The 19,563-nt window shown below is 35.7% G+C and overlaps 1 protein-coding gene and 1 pseudogene across 6 annotated transcripts in view; one reads left to right on the top strand and one right to left on the bottom strand.

The window, feature by feature from the left end:
• KANSL1L (KAT8 regulatory NSL complex subunit 1 like) overlaps positions 1 to 19,563 on the top strand; it is a 139,895-nt gene that overhangs the window by 32,207 nt on the left and 88,125 nt on the right. For all 6 annotated transcript variants that reach the window (XM_047720944.1, XM_047720943.1, XM_047720945.1 and 3 more), the window contains exons 3-4: positions 7,833 to 7,974; positions 16,525 to 16,722. In XM_047720944.1, the coding sequence (XP_047576900.1) occupies positions 7,833 to 7,974; positions 16,525 to 16,722 (340 nt within the window). The remainder of the gene's footprint in view (positions 1 to 7,832; positions 7,975 to 16,524; positions 16,723 to 19,563) is intronic.
• LOC125095058 (60S ribosomal protein L26-like) lies at positions 4,592 to 5,046 on the bottom strand (annotated as a pseudogene).

Genomic DNA, 19,563 nt, shown 5'->3' with positions numbered 1-19,563 from the left:
GTATTTTTTTTCCTATAGGAGTTCCCTCAAAAATGTGGATTTCCGGGCGCCTGGGTGGCTCAGTGGGTTAAGCCGCTGCCTTCAGCTCAGGTCATGATCTCAGGGTCCTGGGATCGAGTCCCGCATCGGGCTCTCTGCTCAGCAGGGAGCCTGCTTCCTCCTCTCTCTCTCTGCCTGCCTCTCTGTCTACTTGTGATCTCTCTCTGTCAAATAAATAAATAAAATCTTTAAAAAAAAAATGTGGATTTCCATTCTGTTTGCCTCTAGTCACATGTGAAAGTATCATGGCTAAAGATCTCATTTGTTTACAGTTGTTGAGCCTGTAGACTAGTTAATTCATTATTTTTCTCAGACCATCCTAGTCTCCTGCATTCAGTGACTGCCACCTTGAGCCCACCCGAAACAGTACATTTGGCTGGGAATTAGTCTAACCTTTGCTCCTAAGTTCGTTCTCAGTTGTGTGGCTTAGAACTCTTAATGGAATACATTTTTTTGCTGCCAGTTATGGAGAAGCAGTTGGTTCATTTTCACATTCCTTGAAGGCCCTGTATTATGGATTAGTTAAAATGTCATTTATTTCCTTTATTTATATGTCCCTAGCTGCCATTGCTTGATGTTTTACAAGGATTTTTATTTTTTAAAAAATTTTTAAAGTTTTATTTATTTATTTTAAAGAGAGAGAGAGAGAGTGTGTATGAGCAAGAGGAGGGGCAGAGAAAAAGAAGCAGACTCTGCACTAAGTGCAGAGTCTTTCATGGGCTCCATCCCACAACCCTGAGATCATGACCTGAGCCAATATCAGGAGTCCCATGCTTAACTGACTGAGCACCTAAGTGCCCCTGTTATGCAAGGATTTTAAAAACATAGTTAAATAAGTGTAGTATTCATACAGTCTTTTACCTAGTCAAGGATAAGATTTTGGTTTTGGGTTTTTTTTTTTTTCCTTTCTTTTTTTTCCCCCCTACTGAAAGATAGTAGACTCTTTCAACAAATGGTTCAGGAACTAAATATCCCCTCCAAAAGAATCTGAATTCTTATTCACACATACACAGAAATTAACTTGAATTGGATTATAGGTCTAAAAGCCAAAACTCTAAAACTCCTTGACCTTTTAGAAACATGAATGAATCTATGACTTTGTGTTAAGTAAAGAACTCTTAGGACATGAAGATATCCATAAAAGGAAAATTTGATAAATTGGGCTTCATCGAGATTAGAATCTTTTTGGCTCAAAAGATACTATTAGGAAAACGAAAGGCAAGCTATAGACTGGGAACTACAAATATTTCAAATACACATAAGTCTGATATGGGCCTTATGTCAATAAAAAGATAACCCAAATAAATAGGAGCCAAAGATTTGAACAGTTAATTAAAGAAAGTCATAATCCCTTGGGAAGCACTGGAAGCTTGTAAAAATACCCTCTACATCTGGAATTAGCAAACTGAGGTCCATAGACCAAGGCTGGCCCATTGTCTGTTACACTTTCTTTAAAAAAAAAAATTACTTTTATTTTATTTTTTTAATTGAAGCATAGTTGATGAACAATGTTACATTACTTTCAGATGTACAACATAGTGGTTCCACAGTTTTATACATTATACGATGCTTACCACTGGTTAAGTGTTGGTACCATATGTTACCATACAAAGTTATTACAATATTATTGACTATATTCCCTATGCTGTACCCTTTTTTATGTCTATGACTCATTTATTTTAGAACTTGAAATTTGTGCTCTTAATCTCCTTAACTTGTTCTCCCCATCCCCCAACCTCCTCTCCTCTGGCAACAACCAGTTTGTTCTCTGTATTTATTAGTCTGTTTCTGTTTTTGTTTGTTAAGTTCTTTTTTAGTTTCTACATGTAAGTGAAATCATATGGTATCTGCCTTTCTGTACCTGACTTATTTCACTTAGTATAATACCCTATAGCTCTATCTGTGTTTTCAAAATGGCAAGATTTTGTTCTTTTTTATGGCTGAGTAATATTCCTGCGTGTGTGTGTGTGTGTGAGAGAGAGAGAGAGAGAGAGAGCGCGCGCACGTGCAAGCGAGAGAGAGGGAGAGACATATTTATCCATTTACCTATCAGTGGGCACTTAGGTTACTTCCCTATCTTGGCTATTGTAAATAATGCTATAGTAAATATAGGGGTACATATATATCTTTTTGAATTGGTGTTTTTATTTTCTTTGGTAAATGCCTGGCAGTGGAACTACAGGATCTTTCTATTTTTAATTTTTTGAAGAACCTCCATACTATTTTCCATTGTGGCTGCACCAATTTACCTTTCTACCAACATCATGAGAGTTTCCTTTTCCCCATATTCTGACCAACATTTATTCTTGTCTTTTTGATACCAGCCATTTTGACTGGTGTGAGGCAATATCTCATTGTGGTTTTGATTTGTATTTCTCTTATGATTAGTGATATTGAACATCTTTTCATATATCTGTTGACTATTTGTATGGCTTCTTTGAAAAAATGTCTATTGAGGTTGTTTGCCCATTTTAAAATCTGATTCTTAGTTTCTTTGGTGTTGAGCTGTATGAATTCTTTATATATTTTGAACATTAACCACTTTTCAGATATATCATTTGCAAATATCCTCTCCCACTTGGTAGGTTGCCTTTTTGTTTTGTTGATGGTTTCCTTTGTTATACAAAAGTTTTTAGTTTGAAGTAGTCCCAATACAATATTTGCTTTTTGTTAAGTCCAGTGACAAAGAGATAATTGCCTGTGTTTTAAGAGTTTTATGGATGCAGGTCTTACATTTAAGTTTTTAATCCATTTTGAGCTTATTTTTGTGTATAGTGTAAGAAAATGGTCTAGTTTCATTCTATTGCCTGTGGCCATCTAGTTTCCCCAATACCATTTGTTGAAGAAACTGTGTTTTCCCAATTGTAAATTCTTGCCTGTGTTTTCATAGATTAATTGATCATATGAGCATGGGTCTATTTCTGGACTCTATTCTGTCCTTTTGACTTATGTGTCTGTTTTTGTGCCAGAACCATGCTGTGTTTCGATTACTGCAGCTTTATAGTGTAGGTTGAAATCTGGGATTGTGATCAGTTCAGCTTTAAAGTGCACTTTGAGGGGCGCCTGGGTGGCTCAGTGGGTTAGGCCGCTGTGTTCAGCTCAGGTCATGGTCCCAGGGTCCTGGGATCGAGCCCCACATCGGGCTCTCTGCTCACCAGGGAGCCTGCTTCCTCCTCTCTCTCTGCCTGCCTCTCTGCCTACTTGTGATCTCTGTCTGTAAAATGAATAAATAAAACCTTTCAAAAAAAAAATTAAAAAAAAAAAGTGCACTTTGAATACATCCTCTTACCTTCATCTCTGCTTTATCCACCCTCCCTTCTTTGTTAATGGTATTTTCATTTTTTATTCAGTGTTTTAGTCAGATTGGGCTCTAGAGTAACAATTAACCTTGTAATCTCAGTGTTTTGTTTTGTTTTTTTTTTAAATTTTATTTGTTTATTTGTCAGAGAGCCCAAGCAGGGGGGAGCAGCAGGCAGAGGGAAAAGCAGGCTCCCTGCTGAGCAAGGAGCCTGATGCCAGGTTGGATCCTGACCCCAGCTAAAGGCAGATGCTTAAACAGCTGAGTCACTGAGGCCCCCCGCAACCCCCAATCTCACAGGTTTAACACAGCCAGGGTTTGCTGTGGCTTACGTAAAAGCCAGTGTGGTTTAGGCTGATCCTCCCAATTCTTGTAGTGATGCTGTCTGCACTAGTGGCTTCAAAGGTTGATAGACTGGAAATGACTAGGTCCCTAGCTCATAATGCATTGGTCAGGATTAGTCACATGGCTCCAACCTAAGTGCAAAGAAGGCTGGGAAATGTAGAATAGCACATGAACTATTTGGAGATCACACTTACCTGTACCACACACAGATTACTATAGTTGCATCCTAACCGATTTCCTTATTTCTTCTCATATCCCACTATAATGCTTTCTCTACCTAGTAACCAGAGTGCTTGGGGAAAAAAAAAGGTTTTTTTATTGCCTTGCTAATAACTTTCTTTTTGGGGGCACCTGGGTGGTTTTCTTGGTTGGGCTGCTGCCTTCGGCTCGAGTTGTGATCCTGGAGTGCTGGGATTGAGTCCCCATTCAGGCTCCCTGCTCACTGGGGAGCCTGCCTCTTCCTCTTGTGCTGCCTGCCACTCCTCCTGCTTATGCTCTCTCTCACTCACTATCTCTGTGTGTCAAATAAATGAATGGAATCTTAAACAAAAAACAAAAAACAACAAAAAAAACCCCTTCCTTTTTGCATAAAATCCAACACTTTACCATTAACCTGTACAATTGCTATGTGCCATGGCCCTTGCCTTTCATGATTGGTAGTTAGTGTTATTAAGTATTATCTATGAATAATAGATAATAGTATCTATTTTAATATTTTTTCATTTTAATGGTTTTTATTTATTTAAAGATTTGATTTGAGAGAGAGCGTGCGCGCGCACGGGGTGGGGTGGGAGCAGTGGAAGCTGACACCCACCCCCTCCGCTGAGTAGGAAACCCACACAGGGCTTGATCCTAGGACCCTGGGATCGTGACCTGAGCAGGAGGCGGAGGCTGAACCAAATGAGCCACCCAGCCACTTAACAGTTTTTATTTAAAGTTGTATATAAGATTACTTTATTCCCTTATCTTCTCAATTGTTTCTTCCCTGTATTTGCCCTTTTCTGTTCCTGCTTGGTGAGATTTGGCGTGATCTTTTTGCAGTCTTTGTCCAGTTTTAGTCTAGTGATAACCATCTTGCTAGGCTGAGTGCCCACATGGACAGTTGTGCCTTTTGCCTTCTTGTATAGTTGTTCAGGGTAGATGACATATTTCTTCCTATAAACCTGGACTGCTTTGCCCATTTGTTCACCTTTGTAGTATCCTCACACAGCCTGTACTTTATCCTTTTGGATGGGCATGGATCGAACGTTGTACTTCTGTCTCAGCCAGGAAGACATAATCTTCCTGCAAATGTGGGAAGATGCATTGAAGCACTCTTTACAGTTCTTGTTCTCATCAGAAGTCACAAAAGGGTTAAACTTCATTGTGGCTGCTGGCACTTCAACAATGGCCACAAAAAGGAAAAGCTAATATTTTTTTTTTAAAGCTTGTTTCTTTGTTTCTTTGTTTGTTTATTTAAGTAATCTTTATACTCAACGTGGGGCTTGAACTCAAAATCTTAAATCAAGAGTTGCATGCCCCTCTGACTGAGCCGGCCAAGTGCCCCTGCATTTTAATATTATTTTGAATAAGCATTCTCTTTTGTTATTTTCATAACTATGAAAATATGATTTAAAAATGTGTCAAATTTAAAAGCACAATAATGACTATAAGCCAAATACATAATGCACGTAATACAGAAAACATAATACATATAGACCGAATACATAATACCAAGAGAATTCTTAACCTATATGAAGGTCTCCTCAATCATATTGTGTGCAATTAGAATCTTAAGAACATTTCTTGAGGCACCTGGGTGGCTCAATTGGTTAAGCGTCTGCCTTCAGTTTGAGTCATGATCCTAGGATCCTGGGATCAAGTCCTGCTTGGGGCTCCCTGCTCAGCTTCTCCCTCTCCTTTTGCTGCCCTCCACCCTGCTTACACACTCTCTCTCTCAAATGGATAAAAACAAATTAACTCTTAGGGATGTTGATTTAATGTAAAATCCTGTTATAATAAATATATTCTATACGGTGAAGTTATAATAATTTATTCCGTTTCTCCGACAAATTGTATTTTATTTCTGTAAGTTTTTATTTAAATTCCAGTTAACATACAGTGTATTATTCATTTCAGGTGTGCATTTCAGTGATTCAGGTGTGCAGTTTAGTTTCAGTGCTCATCACAACAAATGATCTTTTATTATTTTATTTTTAAAAATATTTTTAAGTCCTCTCCCGACCCAACATGGGGCTCAGACTCACAACCGCAAGATCAACAGTCACATGCTTTACCAACCGAGCCACCAGGCACCCCAGTAAATTATCTTTTAGGATAAGTTTTCTCTGGCTAAAGTTTGTATGGGAGACATTCAGTTATGGTTCAATGTGTAAAACTAATGGACAGTTTTAGATTCCTAGCAAAATTAAGCAGAAAATGCAAGAGTTCCTGTATATTCCCTGTCCCTACACTGATAGCACCTCCCCATCATTATACTGCATACCAAAGTAGTGCATTTGTAACAATCTATGAACTTAAACTGATAAATAGTTACCACTTAAAGTCCATACTTTACATGAGGATTCACTCTTGGTATTGTACATTCTATGGGTTTTGACAGTAAATGTAATTTTTGGGCAAGTTTTTCATAAAGTTTGTGTTCTGCCATGAAACATTTGTTGGTTTTCATTTTTACCTTCAATTTCTGTCATGTTTTCTTTTGTAATCTGAAGCTCTTAATTAGTTATTCCAAATAACTGTTTTCTATTTGGAGTGATTAGATTTTCATAAAGTAATTAATTTGTTATCTCACAAACTATGGATTAGAATAGTACCCTTGCCAAAAGATAGAGGAGCTGGGGTTCAACCCTTATTTTCAAAAATGCATGACAGAAAAGTCTATATAAATTCTTATCTTTGGGCTGTGAATCCTGGGAATCAGGTTTATTTTTTAAATCTATTTTATTATTATTAGTTTTTAACTTATTTGTCAGAGAGAGCAAACAAACAGGGAAGCAGCAGGGAGTGGGAGAAGCAGGCTCCTTGCTGGGCAAGGATCCCTATATGGGACCCGATCCCAACAGCCTGGGATCATGGCCTGGGCCAAAGGCAGACACTTAACTGACTGAGCCACCCAGAGATCCCTCACTCCCGCCCCTTTTTTTTTTTTTAAAGATTTTATTTATTTATTCGAGAGAGAGAGCACAAGCAGGGCAGAGGGAGAGGGACAAGCTGGCTCCCTGATGATCAGGGAGCCTGATGTGGGGCTCAACCCGAAAGATCCTGGGGTTACTACCGGAGCCGAAGGCAGAGGCGTAACAAACTGAGCCACCTAGGTGCCCCTAGGAATCAGGTTTTTATAAGCTATTTATCTTAAGAAACATTTCAAGGCCTATATATTTGGTATACTTATTTGACAGGTAGAGCAGCCATATTTTTGATACTTTTTGATAATATATTTAAATTGAGTTTAGGTGTTTAATTAGCTACCAGTGACTAATGTTTTAACGAATAAAAATTGCATATAATAAAATTGAGTACTCTGGTTTATTACATGGATGTAGATCTAGCACAGTTCAAGTGACTAATACTTCTGCTTACATATAGAAGCTTCATGTAACAGTTTTTACATGGTGTTAGTAGTATCACTACTGTTTCCTTTCTTTTGCTAGCCCACTCCTATTTCAGCCCTTGTGCATATTAATAAAATGTTAAGGAGCAGAAGAGATTATCTTATTACTGGATATGTAATAATAAAAACAAGTATTTATGGGATAGATAAGGAAGTTAAATATTTTTCTTTGCTAAGAGTTGATGTGAGGTTCTTTCATGTAATTAGATGTTGTATAAAGGAATTTGGATTATATGATAGGAGCCAAAGAATTTATTAAGTAGTCTGTGAAAACTTGATTGTTGGGGCGCCTGGGTGGCTCAGTGGGTTGGGCCGCTGCCTTCGGCTCAGGTCATGATCTCAGGGTCCTGGGATCGAGCCCCGCATCGGGCTCTCTGCTCAGCAGGGAGCCTGCTTCCCTTCCTCTCTCTCTCTGCCTTCCTCTCTGCCTGCTTGTGATCTCTCTCTGTCAAATAAATAAATAAAATCTTTAAAAAAAAAAAAAAGAAAACTTGATTGCCTTTGTTCTTTGACTAACAATGTTTGTCTCCTTCACAGTAACTGTAGCACTGAATGGAAGTGGCTTGTAGACAGAGCGAGGGTTGGCAGTCGATGGACATGGCTTCAAGCCCAGATTTCAGAACTGGAGTACAAAATCCAGCAACTAACAGATGTTCACAGGCAGATTCGTGCATCCAAGGTATTGTTTGTATTCTTGTATTTTTTTAAAAAAATTACTGTTTTAGTTTCTCATCTCTGCACACAGTGTAATTGTTACAAGTCTTTATAAAAGTATAGCTGATAAATTACCATTTTTAATATATCAATTGCTTTACGTTGAAGCTTTCATTGTAATGTCTTTGTATTTGTTATGATCATTTTATCATACTTGAGCAGTTCAGAGCTTCTTCATTGGATTCCAATGAAAAGAAATTAGGTACACTTTTATAAACTTCTACTTCGATGGCATTTATTTGAACATACGTGAGAAAGTCTGAGTGTATTTTATTGAATCCCCTCAGAGTTTTTGTTTTGCTTTAAAAAAAATTATAAACACATAAAAAGCTCTAGAAAGCAATATAATGAACACCTTGTACCCGCCTCCAAATTTATCAAGTGTTAAATTTTTACTGTTTGGGTTTAGTTTTTAGAGTAACAAAGCATTACCTGTACAGTTGAGGTACTCGCATACTCCTTCCTGATCCCATTCTCTTTCCTCATGCCACTGTAGCCACTCTCTTGATTCTAGCATGTTTTGGTATTTATGTTTTTAAACTATTGGCACATAGATGTCTCTGTCTAAAACTAGTATTTATTTTTCCATTATTTCACAGTTGTATTAATGACCTATATACTACAAACTCTTTTGTGACTTGCTTGCTTTTGTTCAACTTAAATTTTAGAGGTCCCGTATGTTACTTAATGGTATGAATGGGATGGAATTATATGAATACAATGGAATGTTTATCTTTTCTCCTATTTTCTATTGATAGACATATACATTGTTTAGTTTTATGCTAGTAAAAACAATACTGTAATGACTATCTTTTTTTGTGTTTCTTTGTCAGCCGTGGAGAGTTCTTGGTATATGCCTGAGAGTGATGGCTCTTAGGCCTGGCTGTCTTCATCTTCCCTATACTTACTGATGTGATTGGATAGTTAATATTCTCATTGGCAGTGCATGAGAACTCTTTTTTTTTTTTTTTTTTTACACATCCTTGCCAACATTTAGTAATTTTTTACCTTTTAATTTTTCCAGTGTAATGTGTAAGAAATATTACTTTATTATTGTTTCAATTTAATCATTCCTTAGTACTGAGAATTGGGCCTTGATATAATTGCCCACCAAATGTTTTTTGCCTAAGAATTAACTACCTTTGTATTCACTCTTTTTGGTGGGACAGGGAGAGGGCTATGGTTGGTGGAAATGTGTGTCTGTGAATTCTTTTTAAATTTTGGAGACTATTCTTAGTTATAAATATTACATATCTTCTCATTTGTAGCTTGTCTTTTCATTATTTTAGTATATGTAACAGAAAAGAATGCATGTTCTGTATGTGTTCAGTATAGAATTCTTTGTCAAATTTGTTGACTTTATTGTATATATCTGCTGTATGTTTATACCTCTAGATCTTTCCATTTATGATACACATTTGTTAAAATTTTCCCCCATCGTGAATTTTTCAGGTTTTTTTTTTTGCTTCTTTTTGTTAAATAAAATTTTTTATTATTCTAGGTATTTCTTTTTAAACTATGAATAGTTAGTTTCAAAAATCAACTCTGATTAGTTTTGATTTTTTATTTCCCCTTATTCTCCTCTTTTTTATTTATGTCTTGTTATTTTACTTCTCTTTTTGGATTGGTAGAATTTGCTTCCTTCTTTTACCTCTGCTGGTTTAGAAGCTATTCATTATAGTTTTATTCTTTGTTGTGACTCCTAATTTTTAATATACTTCTTAATTAAAAGTAATCCTAACAATGATTAAAAAGTATTCAATATTTTTATATTATTTATTACTTAAAGCATGGATTCTAATTCTTTCTTTCTTTTTTCTTTCCGCACCAATGGTCAGAATTTATTTAGGCTTATTGTCTAGTCAGGTAAATGGTGATTTTTAAAGAACAAATTGAAAAAAATGGAATTACATACACATGACAGAAAATTTAAAAATACTAAAAAATATACTGTGAAACAAGTCTCCCTTCTACTTCTAGTCCTCCAGTTCTCTCCCTGAAAGCATTAACAATAGCAGTTTATTGTGTATTTCTCCAGAGATACTCTAAATATGTTTACAGAAAATATAATTATATATCATAAATGGTAGAAAATTAAATAAAATTATTGAATAGTTTTTACCTTTTCCCAATCTGTGATTTTTTTTTTTTTTTTTTTTTTAGTGCTTCTTTTTATTTCTGGACTATCATTTACAGAGCCAGCTCAGAAAAAACAATTCCAAAAAAAATATTTACCTCACATTTATGTTTTTCTTTGGTTTTGAAAAACCCACTAAAATGTCAGGTATATGGTAGATATCGGGATGCAAAGATGAAGAGGGCGTTCCTTCAGAGGGAATTCAGTCTAGTTACAGACAGTCTTATTTTCAAATAGAGATAACAGGATTCTAATACTTTCTGACTTTTCATTGCATAGATCTATTACAATCTAGTTCCTTCTTTTTTATAGTTAGTAATTATATTTCTAACTAATTTTATTAAAAATATGCTTCCTGGGGTGCCTGGGTGGTTCAGTTGGTTATACATCTTCCTTTGGCTCAGGTCATGATCCTGGGGTCCTAGAATCAGACCCTTCATCCGGGTTCCCTGCCCAGTGGGGAGTCTGCTTCTCAATCTCTCTCTCTCTTTTCTCTCCCCCCCCCCGCTTTCCCTCCCCACTGCTTGTTCTCTCTCTCTCTCAAATAAATAAATAAAATCTTTAAAAAAAAAATCTATTTACTATTCTTGTGTTTTACTTAGAGGACCTTTGTTGTCCTCTAGGATAATGTTGACTGCACTGTTAAACAGGGTTGTAGTCATTCCCTCATTCTGGCCCTTGGGAAGTGAGAAAAGTGCAAAATAGTTTGTCTTTAGGTGGGAGGTGATTTGGAAAGTGTAGTACTTTGTGTCACTCTCACTGGCCCAAATTTAGGCACATATTTCAGGAGGGAGAGGTAAATAATACAGCCTTATAATGAGAAGTTGTATGCATAGCTAGAACTCCAGTAGGAGTATGGTTTTGTTGTAAAAAGAAGAGGAAAGTGGATATTGGGAAGTTTGCAGTCTCTTCTACACTGCCTTTTCTCTCTTGGTTTACCTTTTACTGAAATACATTCTTAATCATATGGTTATCCATGTGGTTAGCAGAACAGTACCTAGGGTCTGCACATAAATAAAGTTTTTAGGCACAATCATGAGTTTATATTCTGGTAGGAGAGAGAGACCATGTAAATAATTAATTGTAATATAATGAAATTGGTATAATGATACATGTTTTTTTAATAAGATATACAAGTGGCATAGAGAGAATACATAAGTCTTATTTTAGGGATTAGCTGTTCCGAGAAAACATCAGAAAAAGAGGTGATACCTCAGTGTAATTTTGGAAAATAAATAATGGTTTGCTTGATGAACCAGTGGAGCTGGAAAAGGGCATTCCTTGAAGGTTTGAAGACATGAAACAACATAATGTGTTTTGGGAGTGACAAAGTAGAATGGTATTCAAAGGAGTGGAAAGTATGAGTTATGTAAGGATGGAAGAGGAAACTGGGAAGGAATGAATTGTAGAATTTGGTGGTGATGTGTGTAGGAGGGTGGATAGAAGGATAGACATAAAACCTTAGGCTTAACCTGTTTTGTCTGTTGGATTTGAGGGAACTCTGCTCAAGAATAATTTTCTGATGGAAGTAGTTACTGTTTCTCTTTTTTTTTTTTTTTTAAACTTTTTTTTTTTTATTCATTTATTTGACAGAGAGAGATCACAAGCAGGCAGAGAGGCAGGCAGAGAGAGAGGAGGAAGCAGGCTCCCTGCTGAGCAGAGAGCCCGATGCGGGGCTCGATCCCAGGACCCTGAGATCATGACCTGAGCCGAAGGCAGCGGCTTAACCCACTGAGCCACCCAGGTGCCCCTCTCTTTTTTTTTTTTTTAAAGATTTTATTTATTTATTTGACAGAGATCACAAGTAGGCAGAGAGGCAGGCAGAGAGAGAGGAAGTTGAAGCAGGCTCCCTGCTCAGAAGAGAGTCCGATGTGGGGCTTGATCCCAGGACCCTGGGATCATGACCTGAGCCGAAGGCAGAGGCTGAACCCACTGAGCCACCCAGGCACCCCCTGTTTCTCATTTTTAGCTGTCTTCATTGAAGGCTTCAGTTGTAGTGATTTCCCAGTTCTTTCAGGATCACCAGATAATTTCTCCTCTCTGATCATTTACTTTAAAGGATATAATATCATGAGCATTTTTATAGTAAATAGAGTTCTCAAAAAAAGTCAAATTTAAAACAGTTTGGAAATTTTCAAGAAAGTGGATTCCTAGTTAAATTGATGACTAAGTTTTATACTTGAATCTACACAGTCTGGTTCATATTTTATGACCTATGTGTTCTAAACAGTGCTATGTACTTTTAAAAACATTTTTAAAAGTTCATATGTTTACACAATATCTAGGGGAATTATTTTTAGGAAAGAAATCTAAACTTCTCAGTAATAATTTATATGGCCTTATATTTTTCTTGGTTCAGGCTAGATGTGTATCTGGCCTTCTGTTTTCTTAAGAATCACATTATGTTTACTTTATGGAAAATATCTTTACAGTATTTATTTTAGTAGCTTCTCCTTACATTTCTTGGGAATTAATCAAGATGTTTAATTGCTTATTTATGTGCAGTTTAGTTGAACTATAATACTGAATAGAGAAAATAGCATTTTCTTTGCTCTTCTGGCTTCTTGAGTTATTGTAATTAAAAAATTGAGAAGTGTAGTTAACATTCTCTTGAATGACCTATTTAACTTATCTTGAAAATTAAAAAAAAAAATCCTTTCTTCTCAGTTAAATTTGAAATACAGAGAAGGGAAAGGTTGAGAGACATTCTTTTGTAAGTATTCTATTTAAATAAGTGCTAGTTGGTAACCCTGGTCAGGAAACACTGAGTTAGTCTACGAGTAGATCTACACATTCTGGGTTTTTAAGCTGTCATTTGCCCCTTCTTGACATATTGGGATGGTCTAACTTTTGCTAAAAATTTTAGAGAAAAGAAAGTCCATGTTAGCAACATTCCTTCCTTGTTCTTCCAGCATTTTGGCAACACATTACAACTTCTATGTTTCTTCTTTTCTTTGTTTCAACTTTCACTAAGACAATAGCCTTTTGTCACTTTCAGAAAATATTAAAATAGGTGGTATTTTTTTGGTTGAGAAGCTGGCTATCCTTCTCAATATCCCATATTAAGTGGTTTCTCTTAGATTTCTTTTGTTATCTTGTGATAGGGTCTTCTACATTTTAAATTGTAATTTTGTGCATTTGAAATTTTTCATTTAATTTTTTTTTAAAGTTTAATACTTTAGTTATTTATCAGAGAGCACATGAGCACAACACAAGGGGTTGGGGCGTTTTGGGGGAAGGGAGCAGCAGGCAGAAGGAGAAGCAGGCTCCCTGCTGAGCAAGCAGCCCAATGTAGTACTTGATCCCAGGTCCCTGGGATCATGACCTGAGCCAAAGGCAGACTCTTAAGTGACTGAGCCACCCATGGGTGTCTCATTTAAATTTTTAAAAAAAATTAGCTTTGGTGACTTTATATAAATACTGAAGGTATTGCTGAGGTCATTATTTTTTAATACCATGTCTTCTCTATGAAGACCTGGGAGTGGGATAAGGATCTGTTTAGTGTTATAATCAGGAACAATTTTCTTCTCTGGAGCAGTTAACTTGCTTTCATCTTACGCTAGAGCTTTCATTTGTCTCAGTTATTGCAACTCATCTTACTAAAAAATTTTCACGTCTTTGTTATTTACCTTATCTATGATTAGACTATTCTTTTTCTGAGCGTTTTTTTTTTTTTTAAATTCAGCTTTATTCAGGTATGACTGACAAAATTGTAAGATGTTTAAGTGTACATCGTGGTGACCCAACACGCATGTATTCTTTTCTTGGTTTTTAAGAACTGAAACTGTCTCTGTAGTGTCTTTAAAGGATTTAATCTTTTCCCCTTTTTACTCTGTTCTTGGCCATTTGTGAGAGTTTTATCAAGGGTAACAATTTAAGGAGAAAAAAATAGATAATGAACTTGATTATGAATGTCTTCCTAATTCAGTTTTTTCAAATATTACTTTGCATTGAACTAACTGTAGCAGACCCCTACTTCTAAAAAATACAGTATTCTAAAGGTTTGAAAATTGACCTTTTGAAATTCCGAATCAGTTTTTTTGGTATGTACAAGATTATTAGTAAGGGTTGTAAAACCAGGCTAATTCATAGCAGCCTATCCCATAAAATAAACTGCAATCAAACCAATGGGAATCACAGCTAAATTGATATGATGAAAACTTATATTTATTTTGCAAGCAGATACTGTTTAAAAATCTAGTGAGACACTTGTACATGTTTTGAATGGACATTTCAGATACTTTCAAAAGCTTTTGAGATTGATGATACTATATCTAACAAGTCCCAACTTTTAAAAAAATATTTATTTATTTGAGAGAGAGAGCATGAATAGGAGAGGCCAAGGGAGAGGGAGAAAGAGTCTTAAGCAGAGCCAGACATGGAACTTGATCTCATGACCCTTAGATCACAACCTAAGCCAAAACCAAGAGTCAGACGCTTAACAGACTATGCCACTCAGGTGCCCCAAGTCTACTTTAACTTTTAAAATATCAAATAAAACAAAAATTAAAAAAAATGTATTTCTTCAGATTTCTTGGCAGCCATATTTATGCATTCTAGGAAATAGTTATTGAGATGGGATCAACAGTTGGATCTCCTTCTTTCTGTAAAAGTTACTAGCACTGGGACACCTGGGTGGCTCAGTTGGTTAAGCAGCTGCCTTCGGCTCAGGTCATGATCCCAGTGTCCTGGGATCGAGTCCCACATCGGGCTCCTTGTTCTGTGGGGAGCCTGCTTCTCCCTCTGCCTGCCACTCTGTCTGCCTGTGCTCGCGCTCTCTCTCTCTCTCTAATAAATAAATAAAATCTTAAAAAAAAAAAAGTTACTAGCACTGTTATAAATGTAGGTGAAAATAATAATAAAAGCAATAATAATACCTTATTCATTACTTTTACTATATTACTTTTGTAGTAATATATTACTACAAAATAATGTTTGACACCATACCTGAATATATTCATGCTAAAGTGATATATTCTTCAAATTATAGTGTAAATTAAAACTACTCATCTATAACATAATTTATAGGCAGTTCCCATCCTATAAACAGCACTTAAATATGATATAAGCTGGCCCATACCAGTTTTTAAATTTGACTCGTCTTAAAATACTGTACACTTATATTCATGTTTTAGTCACTTTTTCATTACAGGAATATTATATTTTAGCCACATAGGCATTTAATGCCTTTCCATCTATCCTATTAGGAGTTTATTGGCATTTTGCTGAATAACTCTGTGTGTGTGTGTGCGCGCGCGCACGTATACACAAGTGGTATAAAGGATAGAGAGGGAAAAACGTTTTACTGTAAGAACTGATAATGCAACTGTTAAGATCATATCTGTGCATTCTTCTTCTTCCTTTCTCTTCTGTCTTCATTGCCATTGAGAGACGTAAGGGTAAGAACAGTTGGAGTGAAGAATCTGGGGAATATGGGAGAGTATTTAGCAAGCCAGTTGTGTGTGTGTGTGTGTGTGTGTGTGTGTGTGTGTGTGTGTGTGAATGGTAGGCAGGGAGGGCAGAGGCAGCTAGATCCCAACTCTTTCCTCTACATTTAAGAAAATACCCCATCACAGTTGAAAACTTGTGTCTTTTGTTATTAACTCATCTACCTTATAAGCAACAATTTAACTGGCCTACAGAATACTTTTTCTTAATAGTGCAGTCCTGCTCATGGTTGCTGGCTGGCAGCAACAGAGTCGGACTACTAAGAGTACTCTGAAAGCAGTTTGTATAAAGTCAGAATGGTGTTTGCATGTCTGTAAGTTTGGTATTTTAATTTATGAAACTGGGAGTACTCAAATGGAGATGCTAGTGACCAAAATATCTGAAGATTATATGAGGAAGTGTTCTAAATTTCAGTGCGAAGTGTTCATATTCTGCATATAAGCCTTGATTTTAAATGTATCATGCTTGGGGTGCCTGGATGGCTCAGTTGTTTGGATGGCTGCCTTCGGCTCGGGTCTTGGTCCCAGGGTCCTGGGATCGAGCCCCATATCTGCTCCCTGCTCAGTGGGGAGCCTGCTTCTCCCTCTCCCTCTCCCTCTGCCTGCTGTTCTGCCTACTTGTGCTCTCTTTATCTCTGTCAAATAAATAAATAAAGTCTTTAAAAAAATGTATCATGCTTTTGCTGCTAATAACTAAAGCCAATAAGAAGAAAAATAACTTCATATATACAATGCATGGCAATATTTTACAAGCCTAACCCATCAGGCATACATGTTGCTTTAGCTATACATGTTTTAAATCAGCCAATTTTTTTACAGTTAGACTCTACTTTCAGGTCATAAGAAACGTGGTTTCAAGTGCATTGTAACGTTAAAGTTGATTTAGCAGTCAATTTATTTTAATTTCATCTTTTAATTGCTGTTTGCCTAGGGGATAGTGATCCTAGAAGAATGTCAACTTCCAAAAGACATTTTGAAGAAACAAATACAATTTTCTGACCAGGCGGCTTCATTACATACTACAGGGAATCCCCAGATTCCCCAGGAGAGTCCAGATCCTTTACCAGAACAAGATTTTGAAATGTCACCAAGTAGCCCAACACTTCTTCTTCGCAATATAGAAAAGCAGGTAATATGATGGAAGAGTTAAGATATGAGTGGCATGAAATGAGTTTTATTCATTTTATAAACTATTCAAATAAACCTGTGCGTCTGCTTGGGATATTCGTTATTAAGGTTTCCCATTTTACATTACATGCAATTAAAATTTGTAGTATATGATGAGTCTTTCTTATAACATTGATATAATTAAGATTATTTAAATATATAAAATATTGGTACACAGCCATAGGATGATAACTCATTTGTACTAGGATTAGAATATCTTTTTTCAAGCAAAATTGTTCATCATTGGACTTTTTTTCATGAAGAAAGAACAGTGATACCATTTAATAGATCTGAATCTACTTATAGATTAATAGAACTGATCAGTTTATTGATAGAGATTTTTAGTGAAAGAGATCAGAATATGAATTCTTTCATTAAAAAAGTTCATGTAAATAAATGGCGACTAAGCCCCTAACAAATTATTTTGATTCTAAAGCTTTTCCCAATATTGAAATTCAATTATGGATGACTCCAGAAGTTTAATTACTCTGTCCTCTATCTGTCCTTTGAAATCACACCATTTATTTTTATTTAGACTTTGGTGGCTCTTGAACAAAGCTGGCTTTATAAAAGTTTGTTACCTTACAACCAATCTAAATCTGCTGAAATATACCTACTTGGGATCACAGCTACATAGTTCCCTTGTTTCAGTGAGTAAGGTGGGTTCATGCCTGCTCACATCTAATTTTTCTAGGTTTTTCTGTCATATACTGTGAAATAATTTAGTACCAGGCTACTACTGTTTTATTCCTGGTAAGTCAAAGTATGGTGCAATACCTCTCACCCCATATTTGTTCAGTTTACAGTTGCCTAGAGTTTTTTTCTTAGTTGCATAATTGCACAAATTCATAATCAAAATACTTTTATGAATACTTTATAATCCAGAAAGTTCTTTTTAAATTATCTAGTGTTAAATTGGAATGTACTTTACCATATAAGTAGTGTTTTAAATAGTGTTGGTTATGTTCCCACTTCCCTCTCTTTTCACCACCCTTTGAGTTTGGCCCTGTTTCACACTCCAGAAAAATGTATTTGCTTGGTCAGTCAGGTCTTCTGTTTTCTTTACCTGTAGGTCACTGCTTATCCTTTGGAGAGAGATTTTTTATATTCTTTCTTTCTCCTTGGTAGCAACAATTTGTTTTATTAGACCTGAGTTAACATCGGAACTGGCTAATTTCCAGGGTCCAGTGCAAAATGAAATTACATAGCTCTTTGTTAAAAACAATTTTGAAGAGATTTAAGTCAGTGACAGCAGGGCATTAACCAATCATGAGATCCTTCTGAGGGCAGCCCTGTGCAACTGCTCAGGTTGCTTCCCCATGAAGTTGGCCCTGGGTATTATGTTTATTTTTGGTCCCATTGCTAACAGGAGTGCTAGAGGCTTTGAAAGAGAAGGGAACCAGGACTTGTGAGAACAATGGCAATGGCTCTGGATATAGGAAGTGTAGAGCAAAAGGATAAGAAAGGGACAGCAACAATCTCTTGTAGAAGTCATTACTAAATTGCCTATGAACAGGTCATTTGCTCTTGTAGCATATGCTAGTAATGTTTTTATAGGCCAATTAAAAACATTATTTTCAAATACTTGCCGAAGAGGGTTGAGAATTAAGTGTCAGAGTTAGCAGGCTTGATATTACACATATTTTTCTTAAGATAACCTGTTGGTATGTAACTGTTCACTGATCTTAGTGGACCTTGAGTACAGATCAAGTATTGTATGATTTGATTAAGTTAATTTTGTTAGGGGAATGTTTTGTTTACCAAACAAAACTTATTTATGTATCTCAAAAGCAATTAAAGAGTTGATAATTAAAATATAAAGGCACTGTTGAGTTATATAGTGGTATCAGTTTTAAAAAATAACATTGATTTATAGTACTAATGTAGACTTATATTATTAGATAATGTATTTTGTTCAGAAATTAAAAGGTGACTTTCTTTTAGAACTTTAGGTAATTTAAAAAAAGTTTCACATGGGTGTGTTTACATTTAAAACCTTGTTATCCAGTAGCTAGTAAGTGTTTTAACTTTCAAGTTTGATTAGTTTTTGCTTTCAAAGTTTAAATTACTCCTGTCCTAATTTACTTTTTTCTCATTTTTACTCTGATTTTCTTCTGCCAGACATGGATTCAGATATTTGCAGTTTTATTGGGCTGGATTGGTTGGTGGCTAGGCTGTTCTTCTGGACCAATTATTCACACATACTTAACCAGTTACCTCAGGGGGGTTAGAAGATTTTTAATGATATTTTTGGCAGTGGAACAATGAGAAGACTGTATCAGTGTTTCAGACTGAAAAATATGAGATACTTTATAAATTTCTTTGTATGACTAAACTAATGAGTGCTTACTAAGTATATCAAGAATCTATTTGTATTGATTTTGAAAATGATCTTTAATCTAAAAATGAGTAATCATTTTTAAAATGAAGTCATTAGGTATGTATTATTTTTCAAGAAAGTAAATGGTGAAAACATTTCAGGGTCTTTTTCAAGACTTTGAAGAATTCAAATATTAGATTTACTAATTATTCTCATTGTTTCTAATAGCATATTATTTTCATATAAATGAAAATTTTAAAAGTAATTATTTCATATACCCCTCTATTTTCTAATGGAATATCTTTCAATTAATAAAAATGGTGAAATAGGACTACATATTTTAAAAAATAAAATCATACATTATTAAGTGAGAAAACCAGGTCATAGAAAATTTATATGACATGATTTAATTAAAACAGTGTGTGTGTGTGTGTTTGCGCATGCGCTTGTGCTTGTGTAGGTGTACATGTGTAGATGCATTTT

Source organism: Lutra lutra, chromosome 3 (assembly GCF_902655055.1).
Source record: "Lutra lutra chromosome 3, mLutLut1.2, whole genome shotgun sequence".
Classification (NCBI taxonomy): domain Eukaryota; kingdom Metazoa; phylum Chordata; class Mammalia; order Carnivora; family Mustelidae; genus Lutra; species Lutra lutra.
Note: the sequence above shows the minus strand (reverse complement) of the source record. Positions and strands in the feature narration are given on the sequence as shown.